This window comes from Mastigoproctus giganteus, chromosome 7 (genome assembly GCF_048544385.1).
Source record: "Mastigoproctus giganteus isolate SK-2022 chromosome 7, ASM4854438v1, whole genome shotgun sequence".
Classification (NCBI taxonomy): Eukaryota; Metazoa; Arthropoda; class Arachnida; order Uropygi; family Thelyphonidae; genus Mastigoproctus; species Mastigoproctus giganteus.
Genome location: NC_143581.1, coordinates 111,750,060 through 111,767,707, shown reverse-complemented (window position 1 = coordinate 111,767,707; position 17,648 = coordinate 111,750,060). Strand labels below are relative to the sequence as shown.

At 38.3% G+C, this 17,648-nt stretch overlaps 1 protein-coding gene across 1 annotated transcript in view; it reads left to right on the top strand.

The window, feature by feature from the left end:
• Positions 1-17,391, top strand: part of LOC150083150 (DNA excision repair protein ERCC-6-like) — a 382,705-nt gene extending 365,314 nt beyond the window's left edge. Inside the window, exon 16 of the mRNA XM_090377075.1 lies at positions 16,808-17,391. Within this exon, the coding sequence (XP_090233201.1) occupies positions 16,808-17,291 (484 nt within the window). The 3' untranslated portion in view covers positions 17,292-17,391. The remainder of the gene's footprint in view (positions 1-16,807) is intronic.
• Positions 17,392-17,648: the final 257 nt, after the last annotated feature.

The window sequence follows — 17,648 nt, the reverse complement described above, 5'->3', positions numbered from 1 at the left end:
TCTAAATGGTAGGTTGGGAAAGTAATCATAGAAGCTATCAAGCATTTTAAAGTTTGACCTGAATATCTTATTTTCCCACTAATCTTATCAGGTGAACTGATAAGATTAGTGGGAGAGAAAAAAAAAAAATGCATGGGAGATTATAAATTAGTAGGGGATGTGTAATTCTACAGCAAGTACAAACTAGTCTGCAGTCTGATTACTAAGGGGATTAGGCATGATAAAACAGATTATGAGAACTGCTTGACTAAGAATATAAAGAAAAGTAGCAACGATTTCTTTGCTTGTGTTAACACTAGATATCATTGGCATAATAACTGTTCAAGTTCATGACAAATTAATATATATTTTGTTGCATCTAATACATGTATAAAGAAGTGTTTAGGAATGGGAACATCAGAAGTTCACCGTTATAACAAAATTATTCAGCTGGGAGCTAAATGATTTTGTTATAACTGAGAAGAAAGTGGAAAAGAAATTGCTGAAGCTAAAAGTAATTAAGGCACCTAGGACTGAGCAGATATATCCAATTATATTAAAAGATGCAGAAATGTGGGTAAGAAAACCCTTGACCATAATTATGACAACATCGTTGGACTCATGTGAGGTTCCTGTAGATTGGATGTGTGCAAATGTGTCTCCTGTTAATGGGGGGGGGGGACAAAGGCCATGTGGGCGATTATAGCCCTGTGAGCTTGACTTCTGTTCTGGGGAAAATAGAGCATAGTACAGATTAAAGCGTGTCATTAAATCAGTCATTAAAGCGTGGGTTTCTTAAGGAGTGAGAGGATCACGTCTGACCAATCTGATTGGCTTCTGTGATGTAGTAACAAATGAACTGGTTACAAATAATAATTTTGACATCCTGTGTTTAGATTTCAGTAATGCTTTTGGCACTTCCATTTGAAAGCCCACTGTACAAATTGGAGCTGTGGCATTATGGACAAGTTACTTCTGTAGATAGAGGGATGGTTGAGTGGCAAAAGACAGAGGTTAGTTATAAATGGACACTGCTTTTCTTGTCCTAATATTATTAGTGGAGTCACTCAGAGTTTAGTGCTGGGCCATTAGCTGTTTACAGTATTTATTTATTTATTAGTGATATTGATGAAGGTATATCAAACTAATTGTTATGAGTTTGCAAATGATACCAAGGTGCAGGGTGATTAAGAACAGCAGTCAAGGCATTGTACTGCAGCAATCATGCTGCAGTACAATGCTTTGAGGTTTAACATTCGTAAATGCCTAATTGAGGTTAAACATTGGTAAATGCAAGGTACTGAATATGTAATATAGTAATCCAAGAATGAAATCTACGTTCACACATGAATGTTTTAGGGATGGGGATGTCAGAAGTGAATTATTCTGGTGGGGAGCTGAATGATTTTGTGATAACTGAGTGGAAATTGGAGAAGAAACTGTTGAAAAAAATGTAAAAAGGGCACCTGGATTCAGAGGCGTAGCTAGGTTTTTGGCGCCCTTGCAAATTCGTGGCTACTTGCCTTTTTACGATAATTAGTCAAACCATCATAAAAAGGCATGTAAATAAAATTATCATAATAAATAATAATAAGTACAGTCTGACCTTTGTTTAACGAACTTCTTTATACCAGATTTTTCTGTTTAGCGAATTTTTTTGAATTCCCCTTCTCAATTACATTTAAAATAGTGTTTGTAGAACAAAGAAAATTTTCTATATGAGATTATAGAAAATTAACTTAACGGATTACGAGAGACTTAACTGTGTACGCATTGTTCACCTCTCTCGCCTTCAAGAAATTTAGACAACAGTGCTCTTGCTAAGCACAATGGTAATCTCTTTGGCTTAAAAGATTACCATCGCCAACTTAGTGGTACCTGTAAAACCTATCCAGCTTCCTGTCCCACATTTTATTGGATACTACGATGTGGTCACAAAGGAACTGGATGCCAAAAATAATTATGATATCATATACTTGGATTTCAGGAAAGCTTTTGAGACTGTTGTGCATGGAAGACTACTGTACAAATTAAAGCAGTATGGTATTAAGGGCAAGTTGCTACAAAGGAAAAAAAGGTGGTTGAGTGGGAGACGACAGAGAGGGGTAACCAATGGACGCTGCTCTTTGAGGAATAATGTTATTAGTGGAGTTCCCCAGGGTTCGGTATTGGGCCCAATGTTGTTTTGTATATTTATCAATGATATTGATGAAGGTATATCAGATATATCCCAAGTATGCAGATAATACAGTGGTTAGCAGAGTTGTTAATGGCAGTAATGGCAGTGTGCAGCTGCAACAGGATCTAGAAAATTTGGGCAAATGGGTTGAGATGTGGCAACTGAGGATGCCACATCTCATCCCATTTGCCTATCTTGGTCATTGAGGTTGTCACAGACATTCTCCCAGATATGCCAGACGAGCTGTACTTGCTACCTGGGAGTCTAAAACACTGATGGAACTGATATTCGGGTGACACTCAGTTCAAGTGGACCCACTTTCGGCGAAGTCCGGACAGTCTGTGACAGCCAAATCCTCTGCTTGCACCCTCAGGTTGGTGGGACTGTTAGTAAACCAGGGTATAACCTCCATACTCAAGCACATGGTGGGGGACTACCCAGGTGTGAACCAACGTAAGCAGGGGTCGAGGTGTGGCACCCACACCACATGGAGCAATGCCGCCCCTCTGTATTACCAGGTAGTACTGGTAGATGACTCTCATCAACCAGTGCAGTACCACCACTTTGCTTCTTGGTGGCTTGAAGTGGTGGAACCCATGTTTAGTCACCAGAGCTAAGTTCTGGTCAACCCTTCCCCATCTCTTCCATCATGCAGTATGATTGATGACTTTTGAGGTTATGATGAACATCGTGGTGAGATCCAATCTTCCTTACATTTCGAGGCTACAGCTCTAAAAGGTGTTCGCAGGCCTGCCACTAGTTAGAACACCGGACCAAACCTATTGGTAACTCTCTAGGAGGCTTCCGAATCAGCTAGTGTATAATCTTGCTACCTCTACTCTGCCAGATAGTGATTGGAGAGAGTCCAAGTAGTGTTTATGCGGGGGGCATTGTCGAGGCCACTTTATGTTAAGGATCTGGGTATATTCTTACCATGTGTATGCCATATCCAAAAATTTCATTACTTCATACAGCATGGCCCACCCACTTTTTCTTACTATTGAATACACCATGGCGCCTCCGTAGCCAGGTGGGAAAGAGCAACAGTGCGTAGCACATGCTTCTTGATTAGACCGGGGTTCGAGCCCGTCAAGCTTCCATCTTATGGTTTGCCAATTGTTTTTTATAATTATCCAGTTTTCTCCAGTTTATCCAGTTTTCCAGTTTTCTCTCTGATCGCTCACTGAGGGTGATGGTAGATGGCTCTCTGTCTTCTAATTTCTCCACTAATGCCGGTGTCCCCCGAGGTTCAGTTCTTTCCCCCACTCTTTTCCTCTTGTATATTAATGACCTTCTTCCATTGACTTGAAATCCTATCCATAGTTTTGCCGATGATAGCACATTGCATTCCACTTTCCATTTTGAGAAGCCTCGCCCTGCTCAATCAGTTTCAACTTCTCAAAAATCTGCTACCAATTCCTGAAATGCAGATCTTCAGGCAATTCTCCAGTGGGGCAAAGACATCTTAGTTGAATTCAATCCTTCTGAAACTCAATCTTTTCTTATATCTCGCAAAAAGGATTCTTCTGCTCCTATGCTTATCTTTGGTGGCACTTCGATTTCTAGGCAAAATGATATATCTCTTTTGGGGATTACCCTGACTTCTAATCTCTCTCTTGGCACATTACAAATATTGCTTCCTCTGCATCTGGCGCCTCCGTAGCCAGGTGGAAAGGAGCAGCAGTGCGTAGCACACGCTTCTGGATTAGTCCAGGGTTCGAGCCTGTCACCACCAAATACGGAGGATGCGGAAAGATCAGGGAATGACCACCGCATATTCCCAGAGCAATATGGCCTTAGTTGCTAATGCTCCTAAAAACCAAATAACAACAACATCCTCTGCATCTATAAAACTTTTACTTTTCTTCCAAACAGCTGCTCACTCTGTATAAATCGCAAATCTGTCCTATCATGGAATATTGTTCCCACATCAGGGGTGGTGCCCCCAAAACCACTCTAAGGCTTCTTGATTCCATTCAGAAGAGGGCAGTTAGATTAATTAATGATTCATCTCTAACAGAGTCTTTCCACTCGCTGTCTCATAGACATACTGTTTCTGCTGCATACCTCTTCTACAGATATTTCCGTGGGCACTGTTCTTCTGAATTGGCTTCTATAATTCCTGCTCTCTCTTTCAAAACAGTCCGAACACGTGCCAACAGTGCGTAGCACACGCTTCTTGATTAAACCGGGGTTCGAGCCCGTCAAGCTTCCATCTTATGGATTGCCAATTGTTTTTTATAATTGGTTATCCAGTTTTCTCTCTGATCGCTCACTGAGGGTGATGGTAGATGGCTCTCTGTCTTCTAATTTCTCCACTAATGCCGGTGTCCCCCGAGGTTCAGTTCTTTCCCCCACTCTTTTCCTCTTGTATATTAATGACCTTCTTCCATTGACTTGAAATCCTATCCATAGTTTTGCCGATGATAGCACATTGCATTCCACTTTCCATTTTGAGAAGCCTCGCCCTGCTCAATCAGTTTCAACTTCTCGAAAATCTGCTACCAATTCCTGAAATGCGGATCTTCAGGCAATTCTCCAGTGGGGCAAAGACATCTTAGTTGATTTCAATCCTTCTGAAACTCAATCTTTTCTTATATCTCGCAAAAAGGATTCTTCTGCTCCTATGCTTATCTTTGGTGGCACTTCGATTTCTAAACCTGTACCCCAACAAAGGGTGATCTGTTGTTTTGCTGAAGTGAATATCTGAATCGTCTGCAAACTTAAGACATTAAGCTGGATATACCTTCTTCAATATTATTAATAAATACAGAAAACAAAATGGAACCAACACTGAACCCTGGGGGACTCAACTAATAACATTAGTCCAACTTCCAGCCAGCTTCCATTTACTGTCCAACTTCAAACTCACAGAACCAACTTTTCATCTTCCTCGTTTATTCATTCAGCTGCTTTTTTCTGGAACAACCTTCCTTCATACATATTTCCTGAAAATTCCAGTCTATAAAAGTTCAAGTACAATGTCAACAAATATCTTCTTTCTTCTTCTCAACCTGCAACCCAAGCACGGTACTAAGTACTATAGGTTCTAATACTTCTCGTGTTTGGGGTTTATAAAAAAATAACTGAAGTTTAACATTGGCACATGCAAAGTGCTGCATATGGGTAGAAAAGGAACCCCAGTGAAACGTACCAACTGTGTTTTTATTATGAAGTTTTATGATGTCAGTTATGAAGTTTTCTGAACAGTGCAGGCAGGCTGCTAGAGCAGGTCATGGGATCTTGTCAGTGATATACAAGAATTTTGTGAGCAGGGATAAGCATGTGATTATCCCCTTGTATAAGGCAATGGTCAGATTACACCTTGAGTACAGCGTACAGGTCTGAAGACCTCAATTTGGGAAGGATGTAGAGCTGTTGGGGCAAGCACAGAGAAGGGCAACAAGATTGGTGATGGGAACGAAGGAATTCTCTCTCTTACCAAGAAAGGCTCAGGTTCTGCAAATTGCAGCTTCTGGAGAGTAGCCACTTGTGAGGGAGTGATCTGATTGAGGCGTATAAGCATTTGAATTGGTTGAGCAGGCTTAATTCTGATGGGATTAAGATTTTACTATTGTTCAAATTACGAGCCTGAGGGAGCATAAATTCAAATTGAGAATGATAGTTATAGAATAAGTGTGCAGAAATTTGCCTTAGCTAGTGGGTAGTTGATTACTGGAACAGACTTCCATCTGTTGTTATAGAAATTGATAGCTTAAATAAATTCAAGGAGGAACTTGACAAACTTTTAGAGGGAATGGATGTGTGAAATGGGTTTTCTTTTTTTTTTTTTCTTTTTTTTTTTTTGGCTGATGCTACATAAGCTTGCTTTCTTGTATCACATACCTCTACTACTATATACTGAGAAGTCGAGCTGGTCAACTGCTTTCTGTGTATCCATAGTCAGTGGGCAGATCAAGGGTATTCCACATTTGTACAATAGGCCCTGCTCAAACTTCTGCTGTAAGCGTGAAGAGTTTTTTAGAGAGTGGTTTTCCTGTACCCCAACAAAGGTTGATCTGTTGTTTTGCTGAAGTGAATATCTGAATCGTCTGCAAACTTAAGACATTAAGCTAGATATACCTTCTTCAATATTATTAATAAATACAGAAAACAAAATGGAACCAACACTGAACCCTGGGGGACTCAACTAATAACATTAGTCCACGAAGAGCATTGTCCATTGATTATCATTCTATCTTCTCCCACTCAACCATCCCTTTATCCATTCTAACAACTTGCCCTTAATGCCATACTGCTCCAATTTGTACAGTAGTCTTCCATGTGCAACAGCATCAAAAGCTTTCCAAAGATCCAAGTATATAATATCGGTGTTTAGATACACCATAGACAACTCTTAAAAAACTACAAAGTAGTTGTTGTGGGCATCATTTGCTCTTTCTCATATTGTGCTCTGCCTTCACAACGAGTTGCCATGATAATGCACTACCTCGAATAAGTAACGCTTCACTAATAGAGAAGACTATTGTTACTTATTCTCGGTGAGTACCACCACCCAGACATGTTTCAAGGCTGTTGGCCTATCATCAGTGGGTGGGCAGGTACCCTGGTATTGCAAACATGACGACCCAGTTGTGAAGTTAATCACACAATATGAGAGATGCCAAAAGGTGTATAAAATAATATTTAAAATAATTAAATGCACAAGGCATAATACATTAAGAGTTTAATATCTATATAATATCGGTGTTTAGATACACCATAGACAACGCTTAAAAAACTACAAAGTAGTTGTTGTGGGCATCATTTGCTCTTTCTCATATTGTGCTCTGCCTTCACAACTGGGTCGTCATGTCTGCAATACCAGGGTACCTGCCCACCCACTAATGATAGGCCAACAGCCTTGAAACATGTCTGGGTGGTGGTACTCACCGAGAATAAGTAACAATAGTCTTCTCTATTAGTGAAGCGTTACTTATTCGAGGTAGTGCATTATCATGGCAACTCGTCGTGAAGGCAGAGCACAATATGAGAAAGAGCAAATGATGTCCACAACAACTACTTTGTAGTTTTTTAAGAGTTGTCTATGGTGTATCTAAACACCGATATTATATAGATATTAAACTCTTAATGTATTATGCCTTGTGCATTTAATTATTTTAAAGATCCAAGTAGTATATGTTATCAAAATAATTTTTTGCATCCAATCAAATTGGTCAGACAAAACTTCCCCTTAACAAACCCATATTGTGTCTGAATTATAACTAAAGTTTTGTCTAGATGATCCTTTAGTGCTGCTTTAACCAGTGCCTCCATTAATTTCCCTGGAACAGAAGTTAAACTAGCAGGTCTGTAATTACCTGTGTCTTCCCTTTATCCTCCTTTGTGGATTGGGGTCACATTTGCACATCCCCAGTCCATGGGTACCTCCCCTGAGTTCAAGGAAGCTTTCATAATTATTGCTAAGGGTTTGCTTACTTCACTGTACAGGAATTTTGCTAGCAAGGATAAGGAAGTGATTGTCCCCTTGTATAAGGCAATGGTCAGGCCACACATTGAGTACTGTATATAGGAAAACTTCCTGCAGTCCAATCTAAACATTTCCCCCTGTAACTTGAATTTATGTCCCCTAGTTCTAGCATCATTTATAATCTTGAAAATTTCGTCCTCATTCATTTTACTGATGCCTCTCAGAGCCTTAAACACCTCAATAAAATCTCCTCTGAGGTGTCCAGTTTCCAAACTCTGTAACCCACATATTCGAAGTCTTTCTTCATAAGGACGCCCTTTTGCCGATCTCACCAGGCGAGTTACCCGTCTTTGCACCCTTTCAAGAAGTTCGATGTCTTTCTTTTGGTGCGGTCTCCATATTTGATCACAGTATTCCAAGTGAGGTCTAACAAAAGCCTTATATAATGGGATTATCACGTCCCTATCTCTAATTGCAAAAGTTCAATAGATCATCGATAGGACACCATGGGCCTTCCTTGCAACCTGTTTACAATGCTCAGAGAATTTCATGTCTGACTGTATCGTAACACCCAAGTCCCTTTCCTCCAGTACTGGATTTAGTTGAACTCCACCAAATGAATAAATTATTTTGGCATTACTGTTTCCCAGGTGTAATACCTTACACTTTGTTGGATTAAAGCATAGCTGCCATTTTTCTGACCATTCCTGAAATCTGTCCAGGTCTCTCTCTGAAGAAGCTCAGCTTGATGGTGATCATTAACTACTCTACCAATTTTAACATCATCTGCAAATTTAGACATCACACCCCTCAATGATGTTATTTATGAAAATTAAAAACAACAGTGGTCCTAATACTGATCCTTGGGGAACCCCACTTCTTACATCAACCCAATCTGAGGAATAGCCATTTATCACAACCCTCTGCCTCCTGCCCTGAAGCCATCCTGCTATCCATCTAAGGATTTTCCCAGTGATTCCAACCTGTTCCAGCTTATAAAGCAACCGCTCATGTGGGACTGAGTCAAAAGCTTTGCTGAAATCTAAATAAACAATGTCGAAATAATTCCCTAAATCCAGCTCGTGAGTGACCCTTTCAAAATAGAGAACCAGATTTATTAAACATGATTTTCCCTTTACAAAACCATGCTGAGTATCCTTGAGAACTTCAATTTGATCCAAATGATCCTGAATTCCACCCTTGATCATTGCCTCCATGATTTTCCCTACCACTGAAGTCAGACTGACAGGTCGATAATTTCCCACTTCACTCTTAGAGCCACCCTTATGTATGGGAGATACATTGGCACTTTTCCAATACAACGGAATCTACCCAGGGTCTAATGATGCTCGCATAATTAGTCTCAATGGTTCAATGCACTCACTTGCCGCCTCTCTTAAGATTATAGGGTATATTCCATCAACTCCAGGAGCCTTACTGGCCTGTAGGCTCAAGTTTTTTCATTAAATAATCTTGCGAAATTTCAATATCATTAATTACATATTTTTCAACTTCACTCCCACAATTTCCAATTGCCACAAAAGGTTTTTCATTTGTACATATCGATGCAAAATAACTGTTGAGTTCATCTGCAATGGCAGCTGGTGTATTTAATACTATTCCCTTTCCCTTACATAAAGGTCCGATCTGGTTTGTCCTCCTCTTCTTTGCATTTATATATGTGAAGAATTCCTTATATCCCCCTCTTTGCATGCTCTGTTTGCTAATGATTTCTCGTAAACTGCCTTTGCCTGTCGAACCTTTTCTTTGGCTCTATTACAGATCATCTTGTAGCTGTTATAGGCTTCAGTACTTTTTATTGCTCTGTAACCTTTCCATGCCACCTTTTTCTGCTCAAGTAATGTGGCAATTTCACTATTCATCCAAATTGGAACCCTCCTCGTGGAGTATTTTTTTAATGGTTTTTTTTTAATTTTAATATTTTTTTAACTTTTTTTAAAATGTTTTAAAAGCATACCACAGTTCAATTGTATTCATTCTCAGTGCGATATCTACCCAGTTAATAGAGGCCATGTAGTACCTTAAGGCCATCGTAATTTCCTTTTCTGAAATTAAAACCCATTCCTTTGCCTTTTACTGCTGCTACCTCTCTCATCATCATCCACCATAGAACTCCATGATCACTTCCTGCTACTGGTTCCTCTAGTGTCGGCCCTGTTATGTCATCTGATTCATGGGTGATGATGAGGTCTAGGATATTCTTTTCTCTAGTACTTTCCCTGACATGTTGATACAAATAACAGTCATCTAGTTGATTTAAAAATTTTGTTCCCCATATCGAGTTTCCTTCCCATTTACTCCAATCAATGAGAGGTAAATTGAAATCGCCCATAATAAGACATTGACGCTTCTTTGCCCATTCCATTTGCATGTAGAGGCTTTCGCCATAATCTTCACAATCACCTGATCTGTAGATTACTGCTATTCGTATTATACCTTTGTTTCCAACTATCTCACACCATACAGATTCTATACTAGCACATGAAAGAACCTGAAGGGGCATGGTCTCAAATTGGGAAAAGCCAGTTGTAGAATAGATGTGTTGAAATTTGCCTTTAGCCAGCAGGTAGTTGATTGGTGGAACAGACTTCTATCTTTTGTTGTGGAAGTTGATAGCCTAAATAAATTTAAGGCTAAGAGTTTTCTTCTGACAGCTTCCATCAAAGGCCTTAGGATCCTGATGTAGAACTGTCGATTTACAGTTTGGCCTGGCAGAAGGAACTCCTGATGAACAATTCCTTGCGGATGAAAACAATCAGTGTTACATTGATTTAATCTGCCTTGCCTTTTTAGATGTAGAGATGATGGTCTTTTCCACTGGGGTGATCCTGCTTTGTTTCTGGATCATAAACCCAAACTTTTTTCCTTGTATTGACCCTGATGAGAAAGTTTGTCTTTTCTGGCCTCTGCTTGCACACAGAATGCCAATCCTGTTTCTGTTCACTTAATAAATAGGGGACAAATATTGCAGCAGGCTGCTAACACAATTAAACTGTGTTGGCCTGTACTATACAATATGCCTAGAATGTCAGAAATATCGTTAATCATTCACCATCAGTCCCTATGGATGATGTGATACTTTTTTTTCAACATCTGCTTCAGTCCCATTTGAAAGTGGATAACCTGAGCACTCAAAAACCCCCAATCAAAGTTTGGATGCCTTGGAAACTCAAATATCACTGAAACATTTGTATCCTATCCATAGGACTACCATGGGTAGAATACAAAAACAGTCATAAATGATCGTCACTAAATGCTGCTTTTGTTTTGGAAATATTTCGGCAGTTTCGGCATTTTATAAATTCCGAAACTCATTTCCCAAATTTATGACAAAATTGTATGCAGATTCACTGTTCCTTAATTCCACTGTCTTACTCTGCTAAAAATTGCAAGACACATTTAAACACCAATTGCACAAAAACCCAATTTTCTATTGCTGTGAAACTTGCTGATTTGATACAAAATTCGATGTTCCATAAATTCCACCACCTTACCGGCTGCAAGAATTGCAAGACACGCTTAAACACAAATTGCACAACTTCCTATTGGTCATCATCATGGTGTGAAACTTGCTTTGCTAACTCACAGTAGTTCAGCTATATCAAATAGCACACTGTTTTAATACATGTAGTTAGTACTCAATGCAACATCTGCTAAGTTTAGAATGAAGGTTACGGCTTACGCCTTGTATAAATTAAAACTAGAATTTTATGTTATTTGTGTATTTTAATTTATTTTTTATATTCAGGGGCAATCCCATAATTTTCTAAGAGGAGGAGGCAGCTAAAGCAGGGTAATCATTAAGCTTTAATCATCATATAGTACTAAAAAAATCCACATTATTTTAATCATGGTGGGAGGGAGAAAACAACTGTAACCCCTTTAGTCTATCTCGGATTACCCCTGATTATACACTGGTGTTCAAAGAAAGTGCATCAACCCTTAAAATTGTAATTGTCGTCCGAATAACGTAAGTATATTGCAATATTTCTTACAGATTTCATCAGACAAGATTGACATGCGTAGGAGATGACGTAATATTGCATCAGCTGTTATTTTCAGCTATATAAGCACGCTCTGCAAGAGTTGTAGTCATTCCTGGCTTGTGTCAGGATGGTGAGTTATGTGTAGCTGATGCCACGAAGAAAGACTGCTATGGTTGCTTCATTTGAGGATGGATGTTTCTCCTGTCATATTAGCATTAGCAGGGAACATGATGCAAGAAAGCAAGCTTATATAGCATTAGCCAAAAAAAAAACAAGCCCTTCTCATTTCACCCATCCACTCACTCCAAATGTTTGTCTAGTTCTGCCTTCAATCTGTTTAAGCTATCAGCTTCTACAATGACAGATGGGAGTTTGTTCCAGCAATCAACCACCCGCTGGGTAAAGGCAAACTTCCACACATTTATGCTACAACTGTCTTTCCTCAATTTGAATTTATGCCCTCTCAGGTGATTATTCTGAGCAAGAAGAAGAATCCCATCAGCATTGAGCGTGCTCAAACCATTCAAGGCTTTATACACCTCAATCGGATCACCTCGCAGATGCCTAGTCTGCGAGGTGATCAGACACTGTAATTTGCAAAACTTAAGCATTTCTTTGTAAGAGCAATCCTTTGTTCCATTCACTAATCTTGTTGCCCTTCTGTGCATTTGTTTCAACAGTTCTACATCTTTCTTAAAATGAGGCCTCCAGACCTGTATGCAGTACTCAAGGTGTGACCATTGCCTTATTCATGGGAATAATCACCTCCTTATCCCTGCTAGAAAAATTCCTGTATATCATTGACAAGACACCATGAATCTACTCTGCACTGCTCAGGAAACTTCATATCTGCCTGCACAATTACCCCCAGGTCCTTTTCACTCTGTACCACTGTCAGTGTAGTACCACACAGTTGATACGTTACTCTGGGATTACTGCTTCCCATATGCACTACTTTATATTTGTCAATATTAAACTTCAGTTGCAACAGCTTACTGTCGTTAGTGTCATTAACAACCCTGCCGACCTTTGTATCATACAAAACTTGGACATTAAGCCTGATATACCATCATCAATATCATTGATGAATGCAGAAAACAACACTGAATCCTTGAGGACTCCACTAATAACATTAGTCCACAAAGAGCAGTGTCCATTGATTATCACTCTGTCTTCTCCCACTCAAGCATCCTTTTATCCGTAGCAGCAATTTGCCTCTGAAGTCACACTGCTCCAATTTGTGCAGCAGTCTTCCATGTGCAACAGTATCAAAAGCCTTTCTAAGATCCAAATATATGATATCAAAAATTATTCTTTATATCCAGTTCCCTTGTGACTACATCATAGTATCCAATCAAATTGGTCAGACAAGACTTCCCCTTAACAAAACCATGCTGTGTCCGAGCTATAGCTGAAGTTTTGTCTAGATGATCCTGCAATACTTCTTCAACCAGTGCCTCCATTAATTTCCCTGGAACAGAAGTTAAACTAGCGGGTCTGTAATTACCTGTGTCTTCCCTTTATCCTCCTTTGTGGATTGGGGTCACATTTGCACATCTCCAGTCCATGGGTACCTCCCCTGAGTTCAAGGAAGCTTTCATAATTATGGCTAAAGGTTTGCTTACTTCCTTTTCTGCTTCCTTTAATATAACTGGATAGATTCCATCCATCCAGTTATATTAAAGGTGCCTTTCTTAAGTTTATCTTCAACAATTTCTTCTCCACTTTACTCTACAGTTATTACAAGATTATCTAGCTTACTGCCAGAGTTTAATAAACCTCTGGCATTCCCCTCCCTGAATAACTCCTCATGTGTGAATGTAGATAGAAAATATTCATTGTTTGTTAGCTACCTAAGCAGGATCATCAACAGTTGAAATATGAAGTGGACCAATCTGATTCATTCCTTCTAGAGTTTACATAAGTAAAGAACTCGTTGCTGTTTTTCTTTGCATCCTTTGCCAAAGATTTCTCGTAATCTGCCTTTGCCTGCCTAAACTCCTTTGTGACTTGGTTACAGACCAGTTTATATCTATCATAGGCTTCTGTGTCACCTGTTAATTTATATGTATCCCATGCATTTTTTCCCTCTGCCACATGTCTAATTAGTTCATCTGACATCTATTAAGGCCTAAATCTTGAACAATATTTCTTAGTTGATATGAAAAGCCTAGTAGCTTCCAAGATTAATTCTTTGAATGCTTCCCATTTTGAATTTGCTGTTGGTAACCTCATCAGTTGGTCCCACCATATAGAATTTAAATACTGTCTCAGACCACCGTAGTCTCCTTTACGAAAGCAAAAACCCTTCCCTTTACCCCTGATGGCAGTTACCTCTTTGAGAATATTCCACTTCAGCACACTGCCACCCTTTTTTGCAGATTCTTAATGCATGAAGAATCACTACTGATAATCATATCAAGAGTATTATTTCCTCTAGTTGCCTCCTGAATAGAAAACAATCTATTCAGGAAAACAATCTGACCTTCCTGCTGTAGAAAACAGTCATCCAATAAATCCACAAAAGCCTTACTAGTGTGAGAGTGACCAATACAGAAAAGCCTTGCTAGTGTGTGAGTGACCAAACCCACAAATTCCAGTCAATCTCTGGGAAAATAATATCCCCCATTATAAGACACACTGATTTACTGGCCCCCTCTATTTCTCTGCACAATTGCTCATTATACTCATTAGATTCATTAGGCCCATAACACACATCTACTCTCATTTTTCCTTTGCCAGTGCTTATTTCACACCAAACAGACTCAACACTGCATTGTCCACCAACATCAATTGGATGCATTTCTTTAGATTTTGTGTTTCTTAACTAACAGCATAACTCCTCCTCCCTTTCTGTCATGCTTATCCTTCCTGTACACATTTTACTCCCCAAATTCCAATTCTGCACTGCTTATATCTGTGTGACACCAAGTCTCCGATATCCCAACAATATCTGCCTTTGATCTCTTGACTAGCACTTCAAGCTCATCAAATTTATTAACCTAATAAACAAATAACCAAATTTATTAACAAATAAATGGCCTCCGTAGCCGAGTGGTCAAGAGCGGGAGTGCAGTAGCACACGCTCTTTGAGTAGACCGGGGTTCAAACCCTTGACTGCTGAATACGGTTGATCTGCCAACCCGCACTGGACCAGCATGGCAGATTATGGTCCCTTTCCCTCAGCATGAATTGTTGAGGAGACTTCCATCCTGCAGTGGGTTGATAATGGCTGCACTTTACCTTTTTTTACTCCTAGCATTGGTGTACATGCAAGTATACATGCACCTGTTTCTACTCTTAGTTACCCTAACACAGCCCATGTATTTACTTGTTCCACTATGACTCCCAGCAGTCCTGGAAATCCCCATTGCCTTGCTTTCCAGGTTGTTGCTCAATTGCATTTCAATAGAAGCATTGCAAGAATCAATTTCACCTCTGCCAGCGGCTACTGTTAATTTTTTAGTCCATGTATCCCCCCCAAGCTAGCAGTTTTCCGACCCACCTAATGCCTTGATAGCATCAGCAAATATTCTTGCACCCTTTCTATTTAAGTGTATCCCATCAACATGAATTGTTGAGGAGGCTTCCATCCTGCAGCGGGTTGATAATAGCTGCAATTTACATCCCTGTATAAAAACAGTCCCTCCTGTTAACAAGACGCTCTGTATTGTTATAGAGTGTCTTGTAATCAGTCGAATTTTGGAATATTTTGAGAGCTCCTGTCAAATGTTACTAAGTTTTGCCTTAACTATTAATAAATATCTTTTGTTTATATTTCCGTTTGCGATGCTAGTGATTAATATAACATACCATTGCGAAAAAGGGCTAGAAATGTGAAATTCCTAGGTGATACACTTTCTTTGAACATCAGTATTATTGCCAGAAATATACATATTTGGCTAGCCACAAGTTAGAATACAGAGCTGATACTTGCTTACAAGTATTTTAATATTAATTCATTCATTTAAGTCTTTAGTTACATTTTAAGAAAGTGAATGTAAAAATATAACATTTTTCAGCCGCTTACAGCAATATCAGCTTTTTCAATTCATCATATAGGGCTGAACAACTGATGTTTTCCTGGATTATATTGAACTTTTTGGTTGTTGTGTCAACTCTTCGTTTAGACCATTTGCTCCTTTGATGACCTCCATACTACAAGTTAATCTAAATTAATTCCTCCTGTTAACTAAATTAAATTTTTACAAGTCCGTCTGAATTCGAAACTTCTTTTCTCAGTTCATTCCACAAAGCTTTGGTCTTTAACATAATTTTGGTTTATTAATTGCAAGCCCTCATTCATAATTCAAACAATATACAGAAATAATTTGCTATCTACCTCACTTTAATGAACTACTAATCTGGTTTTTCATTCTGAAATCTGCTTTTCAACTTGTCAAATGGCTAAATGCCAAGAGTGGACATTCTCTTGTGTCCCCTTGACATCAGTTGTTCCAAACTGTACAAACAAATTGAAATAGTGCCTGTTACTATTCGCTGGTAATACAAAGTTATTTGGTGTTTTTACTGTGGTCACTTGTCAAAGTGACCACAGTAAAAACACCAAACTTTCCATCCAAGACAAGACCAGAGCCACACCATATCTTCATTCTAAACTTTGCACCAATGAGTTTGCACCAGCATTTTCTGTAATGAAGAAAATAAGTAGATTTGATTCTTCATTTGTCAACAACTTTGTAAAGCTAACCACCTTCTTCAATCTTGACCCTGATACCTGGATTCATGAGGAGAAAGTTTCTTTGTGAAGTTTTGGTTTGGTAAGAATGAAATGTAAAAATAAAAAAATATGCTTTTAAATATTAATTTCTTCTTATTGCAACTTGAATTCAATCTTTGTTGTATAATTTTTGCAGGAAGTTCTTAAAATCTTTAAAAAGTCATTTTTTTTTTTTTTTTTTTTTTTTTTTTAAGCTGCAATATACTCTGCATCTGTGTAGTTATGTATCACTTAATTTGATTTTATCAAAATAAATTAGGTGATAAATTAATTCAAATTTTCAGTACCTTATATGACCATGGTCATAAAAAGAACAGATTAATAATTTTGTTTAAAATGATAATAAAAATTATTGCTTACTTAAATAGGGAGTTTTTTAAGCCCTTTTAAGATTATTAACTCCCCACACAGTTTTCTAAATTACTTTGCTATTGAATGTTTTAAATTTAAAGTTTTTCTTCTGTTTTCAGGCAACGATTTGGACAAAGAACAGCTACCAAAGTGAAGTCTACTAAAAAAGTAGAATCATACATAGTTAGTAATGAAGCAGGACCTTCAGGATTAGAGAAAAATAGGCTGCATTGTTCAGTACTTGATATAGACAGCACATCTTCATCTAGTAAGTCTGCTCTGTCATCTAGTGACCTGTTGGCAAAAATTAAAGAAAGAAGTCAAAATGCTTCAACTAGAGATCACAGTGATGAAGAAGAAACAGAAATTTCTTCAAGATCTTTGACAGAATATGATGAACTTGTTAGTGATATCAGAAATTTTATTGCTTTTCAGGCCAGTATAGATGGCCAAGCAACAACTAAAGAAATACTGGATGCATTCAAAGAGAAACTTCCAAATGAACAAGTTGCTGTTTTTAAATCTCTTCTTAGTAAAATTTGTGATTTTCACCGAAGTAATATAGGTGAAGGAGTTTGGAGGTTGAAGGCAGAACTTCGGTGATAATCAAATGGAGTATTAACCTTAATACTCCATTAACCTTAAGTTGTATATATTACACATTGTAATATTTATATTTATTGCAATTTTTTTATTTTTAGAAAGCGAGATATAAAAAAAAAAAATTAACCATCATGCTATGTAAGTAACAGCAGAAAATTAATTAGTTGATTAATTCTCCAGGTTCAGGTGATAGCTTCCACAATGAGTTTGCACCAGCATTTTCTGTAATAAATTAAAATTTGTAGATTGCATTCTGTTTAGGTTATCAGTTGCTAATTGTTTGAATATTAAATATTCAAACAATCACCAACCAGTAATTTAATATATTTGAATATTAAATACTATCAATTATTTATA